At 42.2% G+C, this 14,005-nt stretch overlaps 1 protein-coding gene across 3 annotated transcripts in view; it reads right to left on the bottom strand.

The window, feature by feature from the left end:
* APOO (apolipoprotein O) overlaps positions 1-14,005 on the bottom strand; it is a 92,743-nt gene that overhangs the window by 61,250 nt on the left and 17,488 nt on the right. For all 3 annotated transcript variants that reach the window (XM_075913301.1, XM_075913300.1, XM_075913302.1), the window contains exons 2-4: positions 12,588-12,698; positions 7,699-7,818; positions 509-563 (exon numbers count right to left, since the gene is read on the bottom strand). In XM_075913301.1, coding sequence (XP_075769416.1) covers positions 509-563; positions 7,699-7,818; positions 12,588-12,698 — 286 coding nt within the window. The remainder of the gene's footprint in view (positions 1-508; positions 564-7,698; positions 7,819-12,587; positions 12,699-14,005) is intronic.

Here is a 14,005-nt window from a genome sequence, read left to right as displayed (position 1 = left end):
ACACCATTGATGCTGTAGGCATTTCTGTATAGTGCCATAATGTAGACACTTGCCACAGAGATAGAAGAGGTATTTCTGTTGCTGTAGTTAACCGAATCCCTTGAGAAAAACAAGCTAGAATGACTTAGATGTGTCTATACTGCGGCTTTGGTCTGCTTAACTGTGTCTCTCAGAGGTGTTCATTTTTTACACCCCTATGTCAACCCAGTTATATTCCTTAAGTTTTTGATGTAAACCAGCCCTTATTCTTGCACTATTTAAGATATACACAGGACTATGTTTTTTAATTATCAAAAACATATTATGATGCTGCACAAAAGAAAACCAAGAAACTCATCGCACAAATAGCAGAAATATCTGAAATTCCTTTAATTACTCATACAATGTGCTGAACAATGTTTAGTGGAGATCTCAGCTAAGAGAAGGCACATAGAACGATAGCCTTGCATCATAATTGTCCCCTATCAAGCATCTCACCAATTAGTTAAGAAAAAAATAAGGGATTTACCTCTACCACGTTCAACAGTTCTTTCTACTTTCGGCATAGTGTTAGTGTAAAGATCCTAAAAAAAAAAAAAAAAAATGAATATACAGTAGCAAAAAAGAAGTAATTGTTGATTATTAATAACCTGATGAGCAGGAACAATAGTTTTATACATTCCATGTTAATTCAAGCACAGTAACTTTGCATGTTTGAGACGATCAAATACAGTTGCAGGTCTTTTTATTTGGGAGCACATTTGCAGACAAATTCAAGCATTATTCTCTCTTTAATGGAATAACCTCAGCCAACAGAATATTTGGAAAAATAAAGGGACTTCTTTGGTATATATGTGCAGTTCTGATTTCATCCATGCCCCCAAGACCTCTTCTCTTCTGTCCCCTTCTCCTGTTCCCTTCTCCATTCACAGTTATGTTTGTCTAGTATTATATTTTATATTAAACACAGCAAGTAATATTTCAAGTGCAAATTCTGAATGAAGATTGTGTCCACTGCCTCAAACTTGAAGAGAAAACAAAAATTAGCACTAGGGATGTAAAATCCCATTTAACTGGTTAAACATTATGTTTAGATTACTAATGGGGACATGGACAGCAGCACCATTCCACCCTGCTAGGTGGGAGTGCTCACCCTGCCTGCCAAGGCTGGTCTGGAGCAGTCACTCCAGGGCTCCCAGACCCCTCATGCCGAAGCAGGTCCCTGCACACAGTAGCTGGGGAGCTGCTCTAGCCCCCACTGGTTAACAGTTAACTGGAACTGGTAAGCATTACCCGATAAAGGTGATGCTTACTGGTTAACTTTTCACATTCCTAATTAGCACTGCACCAAACTCCTGATCATAGTGAAGAAATTAAAGAATCATGCAGCTGCTCTGCTACCACAGCATGCTCAGGTATCTTGGGGGACACACACACACACACACACACACACACACACACACACACACACACACACACACACACACACACACACACACACACACACACACACACACACACACACACACACACACACACACACACACACACACACACACACACACACACACACACACACACACACACACACACACACACACACACACACACACAGAGATTTATGCATCCTTCTGTATCCATCTGTCTGAGAGTCTGTTTGTTCAAGAACGCCTCTTATTCTGTAAGAGCTAGGACCACCAAAACTTGGTATGTAGCTTGTTCTTCTCCTAACTTAAAGCAAGGTAAGGGTTTGGTTGTGCCAAGAAAACTGGAAGTGCTGGGAATCAGACTGTTTTCCAGAATATGGAAAGGGGGGGGAGGGGAGAGCACAGAGAGGAGGCACATGATACTGAGAGTGGCCACTGGAGGCAGCGAGCCCGCAGGGGAGAGCTGTACTGCAGAGAGACCACTGGGGGCAGCCACACCACCAAGAGAGCGGCCAACTGTGGCCAGGGCTTCACCATCTTGCCTGCCATGGGGCTAGGTAAGTAAACTCCATGGCCCAAACCCATCCCCTCTGGCCACTGGCCGCAGCACTAAAGGGGAAGAAGGGGATGCCCCTGGTGGCCAGGAGGAGAGACACACACAAGGCTCCTGGTGGCTCCAGGAGCTGGAGTGTGGAAAAAGAGAGACAGGAGGCCCCTGGTGCCTGTGGGGGACAGAAGGGGAGGGGAGAGAGACACAGGAGACCCCTAGCGGCCAAGAAAACTGAGTATGGAGACAAAACCCTGCCAGATGGAACCCTCTGCCCTGAGCCCCTCTTCATTCCCCAACCCTCACTCTCTCACCCTCCCACCACACCCCCAAGGCCCTGCCCCGACTCCTGCACTCTCCACACTGTCAGCCCTTTGCCCTGTAGGACCCAAACAATGCTAGGTTAGTCTTTTTTTTTTATATATAGAAGAGTTACCAAGGAAAAGGAAGACAACATAGCTATACAATAAGTCATTCTTTGTGATCCATAGAGAGGCTTTGCAGACTTTGGATGCAGTTATTTTCTCTTTCTCCAGACCATGACAAATTGGTATCTCAATAATTTTAGAGGTTTTGAGGGTTAAACATGCACACCGGTCAATTTAATTCACAAAAAAGTGAATTAGTCCAGAGGCTCAGTGCTGGAGCTACCAATGATTGTCCCAACTGCAGGAATAACTTCCAGACTCCACCTGTACTGACCTGAGCTCATGAAGCAAGAATTCACACTGCTTTTATCTTTCAGCAACTGAGAAGCAATCATACAAATTGTTAATATATATGGAGATACTCCTCTGGGAGTAGTTTTGTGCAGTAAGCAAACAAATAAGTAACCACACTTTCCTAGAGTTAAAATGTGGAGAACAATCTTGCAATGCAATTTAAACAATTTTATACCCTAAATTTCAGGTACAGAGAAATGAAAGCACTCAATTAGCATATTGGATAAAGGAAGAATATCTTTAGAACTCTGATTTCCTTATTTGCAGCAGTCACAACAAAAACTCTACGATGGAAAAAGAAATCACATGGGGAAGAGCTAAGCATAAATAAATCAGCTCCGGAGAGCTGGATACTATCAGCTACTATAAAATAGCAAGGCCTACATTTTTATTAATTTTATTAATTAAATTAATGTTTATTATGTTAATAAAAGCCTGAACTTGTCGTGCAATGTATGATGCTTTCTGTTTTACAGCTCTGAATAGTTAAAGTAATCTTTTAAAGCATTTTTCTAACAGCTTATAGTTATCAAAGGTGTGCATGGCATATAGGTCTACTTAAAACTGGTTTTCATTTGTTTTTCTGGATTAAAATAAATTTTGGAGCCACTCCAAAATGCTCTTTTCTGTAACACAATAGGAGAAAAGTTCTAATATCAAACTCTGAATAAAGGCCCTAAAACCTTCCACTGTGTGTGTTATAAAAAAAAAAAAAAAAAAAAAAAAACAACCCCACAGGCTGAAGATATATTGCATACAGGAAAGTTATCGGTCCTGAAAAATTGTGGAATACATACATCACCAGCGAGTCATAAATAAAAATAAGGCAAGATAGGAGCTTAACAGACCATAGAGCCTTGCAGAACAGAACACTAAACACAGTCAATCCAACTGAACTTCCAGACAGGTCAGTCCTCTCTGAAGTTCCATTCCTAACAAAAGCGGCGAGGAGTCCTTTGGCACCTTATAGACTAACTGAAGTGTAGGAGCATAAGCTTTCGTGGGCAAAGACCCACTTCGTCAGATGCATTTGACAAAGTGGGTCTTTGCCCACGAAAGCTTATGCTCCTATACTTCAGTTAGTCTATAAGGTGCCACAGGACTCCTCGCCGCTTTTGCAGATTCAGACTAACACGGCTACCCCTCTGATACTTCATTCCTAGCAAGATGTTTACACTGGTTGTTGCAGGCAACCAAATAGAACACAGGAATTAAAAGCTTCAGAGGGGTAGCGGAGTTAGTAAGTAACAGGAAAAACTTAAAAAACAAAAAACAGTCTAGTAGCCTTAAAGACTAACAAAACATGTAGATGGTATCATAAGCTTTCGTGGGCAAAACCCACTTCTTGAGATGACCTGAGTATAATAAGTCCAGATCCAAGAATAAATAAGGGAAGGAGGGGCGTTGGAGGAGGAAAAAGGAGAAGGGAGGAAGAAAAAGAGAGACAGTGAGTAGATAGTTCAAATAGTTACAAGAGGCTGTTAAGAACCATTAGCATCTCCACTGTTTGGTTGGTTAAGTCATTAAAAGGTGGAAGATAGTGTGTGAGAAACCCTATATCCCGGTTCAGACTATTAGCATAAGAATTAAACTTGTTAATGAAGTTAAGTTCCAGTCCTTCTCTGTGTATTTGGCTTGTAGAATTGGTCTGAATAACTATTCCAGAATAGCTTATTCTGAAATAACTGTGCAGGGCATATGTAGCCCTAGTTCTTTATTATTCTTTGGTATGTCAAGCAATGCAATTTATGGTTAGGTTTGTTGTTACATCAAGGCCATGAAGGCCAGACTCTGCCTAGACACCATATTGCTTAATGTATGTTTATGAATATGCATGTAGCCTTGGGAATGAGTGTGAAGTGTGAATGAGAAACACCTAATGGAAAGGCAATTTAAGATCTGTAACCTTTTAAGGCAAAGACCCTGCAAGCAGATAAATTAACTGACAAGCGGCCAGAAAATATCACTCTCGGACAAGATGTAACAGCACAGCAGAAACCCGGGACCAGTCTGGAGAAAGTAAAGCCTCCTGCAGCTCCAAAGGGATCTCCCAAGGAACCTCATGGTCGAGTCTCCAGGAATCTGACAACTGGTGGGCACTCCAAACACCAGCAAAATCAAAAGTAATCTACACTGCACTTGCAGTTCCTCCAAACTGCCAGGATGAATGTGGTGTGTGTATGTGTGAGATCACCTTACCCTTAAGAATCTGTACCAATAAACAACCCCAAAAGCAATACTGCTCCAGCCCACCTTTTGTCTGGGTTTGTTCCTCAGCAGGTCTGAGAAAGTGCAACAACTTTAACTCTCACTTATTTATTTTCTCTTATAAATAAACCTTTAGATGCTAGATACTAAAGGATTGGCAACAGCATGATTATTATTAGGTAAGATCTTGAGTTTTACATTGACCTGGGTGTATGGCTGATCCTTTGAGATCAGAAGGCCCCTTTGTTAGATGAAACTGGTTTTTCAATAACCACTCATCATTAAATATAGTATCTGAGTGGTGATGCAAGGACTGGGATACCCAACAAGGCTGCATTTCAGACTTCTTGTTAATCATTGTGGTGAGACCAGTAATAAAAGTAAACTTTGGTTTCATCTCTCTTAAAGAAGAATAACTGCCAGTTTTGGGGTGTGCTTGCTCTATTTCTTAGCAGTCTGTCCTGAATCTAGTATTCTCAGTTGCAACCCACAGAAGCACAACGACAGCAGGTGAACATGTTTAAACAACAGGGAGCTCCAGAGGGGTAGGGGACAGATTCTGGGGTCTACAAGCCAGACTGCAGAGTTCCATTGTCAAGAAGGGTATCAGACACCCAGTCTGCATCTGGGAGCGCGTTTCAGCGACATAAGTGACCACCTAATCAGCGAGAATGAGGACTTTCTTTGAATACTGAAGATGGGAGAAAGTGTTGCCCGTCTTGCTATGAAGTCTCAGACTCTCCCCTGGTGCATACCAGTCTGTCTTGCCATCCTGGCAAAATGGATTTAGTGATAGGGAGTCACTTTACACCCAAAAATCACAACAATGTTCAGGATACTCCCGCTACCAAAGTACCAGTTACTTACCCTGGGCAATTTGTACCCAGGATCTCATACAAAAGGCAATGCCTGTAGCCAATTCTATAGTAAACTATCTACAGTAAAACTCCATTAGTCCGGCATCCAATGCTCCGGGACTCCTGATGGTCCGGCACCATCAGGAACCAGGAAGTGCTGGGGCAGCCGGACAGGCTTCCCCCATTCAGCTGCTGCTGAAACTGACCAGCAGCTGAATCGGGGAAGCCGGGAGCAGAGCAGCTGGGGTGCTGCCGGGTTGGTCTCGTAGCGCCGCCCCTCAGCGCTGCGGGACCAACCCGGCCGCACCCCAGCTGGTCTATTGCAGGCATCCCTGATTCAGCTGCTGCTGAAACTGACCAGCAGCAGCTGAATCAGGGACGCCTGGGGCAGAGCCGGACCATAGTAAGGGGGGGCTATGAGGGGTCTGGGGTGGCATCCCCTCCCACCCTACTCCAGACCCCTCATAGTCCCCCCTTCTGATAGTCCGGCATATCTGATAATCCGGCACCCCCTGGGTCCTAAAGGTGCCGTATTATCGGAAGTTTACTGTAGTAAACTTCTTATTAACTAAGAAATGAGAGAATTATTAGAACATTAAAGCAGGCAAGCTTCTAAACACAAATGTGTTACAGTCCATGGTTTTAAAAGATGACAGTCTTGAAGCAATCAGCTCGGAATGTCTTTTAGAGCTAACCAAATGGACACTGGGGATTTCTGCTTTGGTTTTGTAACTATAGCTCTGTGAGAGTTCAAACAGTGAAATAAGAGAAAGAGAGGGGAAAATTTTCTTGGCAGCTACTTTCATTTCCTTCTTCCAGAATTCAAGATGATGGGACAAGTTCTTTTCCACCCAGCCTCTTCATGGGCATAAAGGCATTTAAAGTCTTTATACCATAATGTCTCAAAATTACCCACTTAGTTTTGATAACCTTCTTGATGTTTAGGAGGAACAATGGTCTCAGGGGAACAATTTCAGAACAAACCTTTTTTTACAGTTACAAAACAAAAACTTAAATATTAGCTTATAGTATGCGATACAGACATTGTAAGTGAGATTCAATGCATGCAACAATTTACAAGCATTTCATAACATTTAAATAACTTGCTATAAATGCCATCTTAACCATACTAAAACACAGGTGAAACAGAATGGTTTCCAGAAATGATTGTGTCAGTGCTTGGCTGATGTCTAAAGCTTTGGCAAGGGCTTGCATCTAATCTGCCAGTATCACACTGACAACTTAAAATAATCTGCTCTATGAGAGAGTTTGTGTGTCTGTCTGTTCAAGAACTCCTCCTAAATGATAGAGCTAAATTTAGTATAAAATTTCTGCTTATCATAACATAAAGCAAGGTCAAGGTTTGGTTGTGCCAGGACAATACGATGTGTATGGAATGTGGTTGCTTCTCTTCAAATAGAAAGGGAGGTCTGTGATAGCATGGATAGTTATACTCCAGAATTTCTATTGGGAGTGGGGTGGGCAGCAAGCACGGGAAACAGTTATACTGTAGAATGGCCTTAGAGGGCAGCAAACATGTTAAAAAATGTAAAAAGCTAAAAGATTGGGGGAATAAAAGCCTTTGCCACTCAAACAAGGGAGATCAAGGTTAAATTTTGAAGGTGTGGGGGATTCTAAAGTTGTTGGGTTTGGTTTTTATTTTTTTTGTTGGATTTTGGGAGGGGGCAAAAAGGGGTATAAGATTTGGTGAAATACAACACGGGCAACTGCAGGAAAAAAAATAATAATTTCTTTTTCTGGCAAAACTTTCTAAAGACTAAAATATCATTTCATATTCAGGCCCCTGAGAGATGTCTGTCTTTCCTTTTTTTGTTTTTTTAAAAGCAATTCAAAAATTTGGATCCAGTCATGTTTTAATGTCCTGTCATAAGCAAAATCCTCAATCATCCTAAACTATGGAAACATATCTGTACTTCCATAAGATAAAATTGCTATACCTGACACCAGGCTGTGTATGGTGCCACAGAATGACGCAGATATGAAATCCCTTCCTCCAACTGGGTTTGTGGTTCCTCCACATATTTAGACTCACGAATTGGACAGGAGTACAGTGAAAGCTGTGAATATAAGCAAACAAGAGGTTAAAAAGATAGAATTGTACAAGAAGGTCCTCAGGGCAGGATCTGTATAATTCAGTGTTCCTTAAACTTTTTAAGACTGATGAACACCAAACAATAATTTTTTTTATGAGGAACACCAAGCATTTTTTGTTGAGACAAAAAAAAGGGGGAGGGGGTTGCCTGCCCCTTTCAGGGCAGCCATTTTGAACTCTGTTGTTCCCCGCAGCATACCTCCAATTGCCTCACGGCACACTGGTGTACCTCGGAACACAGTTTTAGAAACAGTGGTATAATTCAAAAAAGCCCAGCACAAAGCATATATTATTCTACTAGGCATGATAAAAAATACAGTAGAGCTGTAAGAATGCTATGTGAATTAATGAATAATTATACACTATGAGTAGAACACTACTAATTGTTCTTCTGTTTATCCAAATAAGTTGATGGCTAGTTGAAGTTACAGGTTTAGAAACAGAGTAATCAGACTCATTGGCTACGTCTACACTGGCCCCTCTTCCGGAAGGGGCATGTAAATTTCACGAGTCGTCGTAGGGAAATTCGGCATTTAAATAAAAATGTCCGCCGCTTTTTTCCGGCTTTTAAAAAAGCCGGAAAAGAGCGTCTAGACTGGCCCCGATCCTCCGGAAAAAGTGCCCTTTTCCGGAGGGTCTTATTCCTACTTCAAAGTAGGAATAAGACCCTCCGGAAAAGGGCACTTTTTCCGGAGGATCGGGGCCAGTCTAGACGTTCTTTTCCGGCTTTTTTAAAAGCCGGAAAAAAGCGGCGGACATTTTTATTTAAATGCCGCGGGGGATATTTAAATCCCCCGCGGATTTCCCTACGACGACTCGTGAAATTTACATGCCCCTTCCGGAAGAGGGGCCAGTGTAGACGTAGCCATTTTGTCAAAAGGGCACATATAAAATTTTGAGAAGTGTTTTCTATGCTTAACAGCAATACTGGTTCTCAATGCTTGTATTAAGTGCATCCTAGAGCAGCCATTTTCTACATTTGTCCAGGCCATTATTAAAAACTTTAATTAGTTTCTAAACAAACTGATTGGTGAGCTTTTTACTTAGCAGACAATTTGAGATTTACAGAAGACTGTCTGTTATGGATGTTGTAATTGTTACCCACACTAGTAACAGACATCATTAGGTACAGGCTTGACCTCCCTGGTCTGACACCCTAGGGACTGGACTAATCTTGAACAAGGGAGTTTGCTTGCCCCAGCCAGATTGCCAGCTGCCTGCCTCCTAGGGCTCCCAGCTGCTGGCCTTCCTGCTGCCAACTGGGCTGGGCTCCTAGTCCAGGCATGCTCCCAGCAGCCAGCCCTTCTGCTGCCAATGCTCTCTGGTCCAGGAACATCCATGGTCCTGCTGAAGGTTCAACCTGTACTGTCATCTAAATTAGTAGTATTTACATAATGAAGACATGTCTAACATCATTAGCCTTTTATAAGTGTAAATTTGTCACACTACCTGAAGACTGATATCTTAATACTCATTCTATTTTACATGCTATTTAGGGATATTAAAATAGTTAACCATTTTAACCTTCTGCAGCTGGGAAGTCCTGCGGGTGGGGTGCTCTGACCTAAGGCTGGCGGAGTTAACTGGCAAGTGTCAGTTAGCTGGTATGCATACCTCATCATGCTTATCAGTATCCTTACTGTTTAACAGCCCTAATGCTATTGTTGTGTTTTATTGTGTATTTTCTTTAATACAAGCTGTATAAGTTTTGGCAGAGATTTATGACCAGTTTATTGGACTTTACATTTAAAACAGCGACATGCTTTTTCTCACATGATTAGCACTTTTTAACCGAAGTATGACGACACTTATTTTCCTAAAGCAATAAGAAATACTAACTGCAGACTTTCTGACATAATACATAAACAGCTTGACAGTCATTTAATTCCATACCTTAAGTTCAGTTCCTCATAGTACTCTAAGCAGTTCCTTTTTCTCAGACCTAGTCTTAGCTCAAACTACTTTTACGTAAGCCCCTTAAATTTCAACAAATCTAGAGCCATTTTTACTTATATGAAAGAAAAATACTTTTAACATTTAAAAAAATAGGAACACTTTGCAGTCTAATAATTGCTCAAAGGAAATGCAATATGTGGCAATAGCCAAATCTTTTCTTGAAAGATCCACACTTTAGGCTGGAGCATGACAGCCTGTCCTATTCTAATTTATAAATTAACAATGCCCAATACGTCTTTGGGTTACATTTCAATGTATTAGAGCTACTGATGGTTTCTCAGGAACACTGAAGTTTGCTCTATAATGTTATGAGTTCAGTTAAATCTTTTTGAAACCTGTGTGTGAATGCACCCTTCATTTAAGACAGTTGTTGGAGACAAGAAGTCACTTTGAAATAAGACATAATAAAGTCTGCCCAGAAACTAGAGAACATGTGCATGGAGGGTTCTATAGGCTACTTTCTTGACTAGGAATGTAAGAGTTTAACTGGTTAACGGATACCCTGATGCTTATGAGTTCCAATTAATGGTTAAACACCTGCAGAGCAGTGGTGGTGAGAGCTCACAATGCCAGCAGTTGCCACCAACCCGACAGGCCCACAAAGTTTAACCGTGTAACCAACTGAATTGCAATCATTTACACAGTATTTTTTAAACTGCTTTTACATCCCTAGTCCCAAACCAATTTCATGCATCTGTGGAAAAGATGGATAGCAGGGAGGCAGACAGGGAGAGAAGAAACAAAGAGATTCTGAAGAGGGCAAGAAAGGCGTGCACCAGTTTAAACACAGCATGCCTCTTCGAAAAACCTAAAGAGATCTTTGGATCTTGGGCTGGCTAACTAGACTTGTGCTGTAAGCAAAGAAGCTATGCCTGGTTTATTTTGTTCCACCTGCATTTTGGAAAGCAGAATGTTTGCACATTCCCTGTGAATAAACAAGATGTCAAAGAAAATATCAGACTTCATGATCAGTTTCTACTCCTAACTAGATCAACTTACTAAGCCTCACATTTTGACTAGCCAATCAGGTTTAAAAAAAAGAGAGAGAGAGAGAGAGAGAGAGAGAGAGAGAGAGAGAACAGCCAATTTTATATGAAGTTTTAGCGTATAAACAAATGTTTGTAGTAACGACTACCAAGATTAATGTATAACTAAAGGGCCCACAGGTTATTTCTGTACCCTGTTCTTGACCCTTATTTTTTTTCCATTGTTGTTCATATTTAAGCCTTGATCTTTCAATGCAGTGTGGAGATCCCTGCACCATGCCGAACTGCAAGATAGTACAATACATTGAACTGCAGGACTGTAAATCATAGAGGGAATGGACCATATTTCATCTCCACAGTGAATGATAAATATAGTTGTACTGTAAGACAGACAGATTTTTGTCTTTGTTGCTTTACTTATGTAAGCAGGGTCTGAATCAATGCTTCTGTTACAGCCAGCTGGAAAGGGAAAGAAATCCTGGGTGTGTTTATGTAAATAGTTTGCCCCTGCTTTTCTTAGATGTGATATTCGGCTGTTACAATGGTGTTTGCTCATTGTAATTGATTTGGCTTGTGTTGGATCACAAATCGTGATGTAATTACAGTAAACTTCTGATAATCTGGCACCTTTAGAACCCAGGGGGTGCCGGATTATCAAATATGCCAGACTATCAGAAGGGGGGGCTATGAGGGGTCTGAGGTGGGATGGGGGGATGCCACCCCAGACCCCTCATAGCCCCCCATTCCGATAGTCCCGCTCTGCCCCAGGCGTCCCTGATTCAGCCACTGCTGGTCAGTTTCAGCAGCGGCTAAATCGGGGATGCCTGCGGCAGAGCAGCTGGGGTGCTGCCGGGTTGGTCCGGTAGCGCTGCCAGACCAACCCAGTAGCACCCCAGCTGCTCTTGGGGATGCCTGAGACAGAGCAGCTGGGGTGCTGCCGGGTTGGTACCATAACGCTGATCCTCGGCGCTGCGGGACCAATCCGGCAGCAACCCAGCTGCTCTGCCCCAGGCGTCCCCAAGTCAGCTGCTGCTGAAACTGATCAGCGGCTGACTCCAGGAAGCCCTGGGCAGAGTTCCCCAGCTGCTCTGCCCCCAGCTTCCCCGATTCAGCTGCTGGTCAGTTTCAGCATTGGCTGAATCAAGGAAGCCGGGCGCAGAGCAGCTCCAATTGTCCGGCCGCCTGGAGCACTTCCAGGTTCCCGATGGTGCCGGACCATCAGGAGTGCCGGAGCATTGGAGTTTTACTGTATTGGGGGAATGTAAAAGAAGAAAGTCCATGCTGAACCTGGCACAAACTCTCATTTTAAAGAATGAGATTCTGCACGTGTGCATGTAAATACAGTTCGCTCAGTTTGCTTAGGCCTGCTAGATATTTAACCACTGTAATGATGTTTTGCCCATTTTAACCAATTTGGCTGTTGTGGGATCACTAATTATGTTGATATTAAATGCAGGAATTGTGAAATATGATCACCAGGGCTCACCAAGCCATGGAGAGCCCTACTTGCCAGCCGCGCGGTTCGGTGCGCTGCGCATGCGCAGATCACGCTGCGCGGCTGTGCCACCTTGTAATCTACTCGCCACGAGCGAATAGATTACATTAACTGTCGAGCCCTGATGATCACCAATCCTTGTAATTATTGTGGGAATGCAGAAAAGTCAGACTGTGTTCAACTCAGTTAAAGGAGAGACCCTGTCAGTGTAAACACACTTGAATGGACAGAGGTTCATCTACCAGAGCCTTATGAGATTAAGCTGGGGATAGGGATGGGGGAATAGCAGGGCCTCACCTCATCAATTTTTAGCAACTCTTTTTTTGGAGTTTCCTTCTCTGAGGATGAAGCATATACTTGGAGGGACAGGAAGCTCAGGCTAGCTGGTGCAGCCCCCAGACGCATTACCTAAAAACAATAAACAATTTTATACATTTTATGCAGTCAGCTGAAAATGGGTTATACAAGTAGGTTTGAACACTTTCCATACAGACAGTATATATAAACCAGACAACCCTGAGAGGAGGCTAGTCCCCTTCCCCAGCCCTTCTTGTCCAGGCCCCAACTGTTCCAGAGGTAGAGCTGGTCCATAACCACATACCAAATTTCACTATGTGGCCCCCCTCTGAAAATTACTGCCCACCCCTGACCTACACTCACATGGAAGCCTTGAATTAAAAGTGCAACAGGCAGTGCTTAGTTAGCAGAGCCATCATGTCCTAAGCCCCAGGCCAGCCAGCTCTGCTCCCCCAAGCGACACTAGGGTTGGCCTTGTAAATTAGTAAGGAAGGTGCCAGGCTCGAGCAATTTTTTTATTTCCAGAACTGATGCAGCAAGCTCAGAGATGCCTAGAGGCGCTTACAATGGAAGTGCTTTATCAGCCGTAACTGTTGCCTTGCTAGCACAGCTCTGTATCAAAACAATACCCTTGCCAGAACCATGAACTCTGTTTCACAGCAGAGCAAATATGTGACCTATTTTGTTAATAAAAAACATTTGCTTAAGATGACAAGCCTTTACGTACAAATTAATAGGCTTTGACAAGAATATAACATCAATGATTAACTATAGGGTGCATTTCCTCATTCTTTTTGGGCTACTTGGAAGTTGCATTTATTTCTATTTTGCCTTTAAGCCAACAAAATCTAAACTGCAGTTTCAAGAAAATTATGTTTACTGGGATTTTTCAATATCAGTTTTTCCAAAACCATAATGAACAATACAAATATTTAAAGTTGCCATACGTTCCACAAAAAGTAATAATAAACTAAACAGTTTTATTATGATAGCTACTTAACCATGAACTACTACACTTCAAAGAAATCAGTAAACAGGAGATAAATTCCTTTGTGATATAAAACTTCAAAAATGCAATTCCAAATTGGTTCTCCAATTCTCTGGCACACTATGCAGAAAAATGCATTTTCCTTTATTTAGTGTGTGGCAATACAATGTTTGTGCCTTAAATCCAATCTCTGCAACGAGTCTTCGGTGTAGAAACACGTTGTATCTACATAAAAGCTGCTTGCACTGAATTCTCTTTCAGTTCCTTGACAAATACAGTTTAAGAAAACAAATAATCAACTGTACTATTAGGCAGCAGACTGACGTATAAACAAGTAGTTATCTTCTTAGCATACATTTTAGAAACTGTCTGTCTGTGAGTCCATTTGTTCAAGAACTTCTCCTAAATGATACAAGCTAGGACCACCAAA

This window comes from Pelodiscus sinensis, chromosome 1 (assembly GCF_049634645.1).
Source record: "Pelodiscus sinensis isolate JC-2024 chromosome 1, ASM4963464v1, whole genome shotgun sequence".
Classification (NCBI taxonomy): domain Eukaryota; kingdom Metazoa; phylum Chordata; order Testudines; family Trionychidae; genus Pelodiscus; species Pelodiscus sinensis.
The sequence above is the reverse complement of the archived record's forward strand: the minus strand, read 5'-3'. Positions and strand labels throughout refer to the sequence as shown.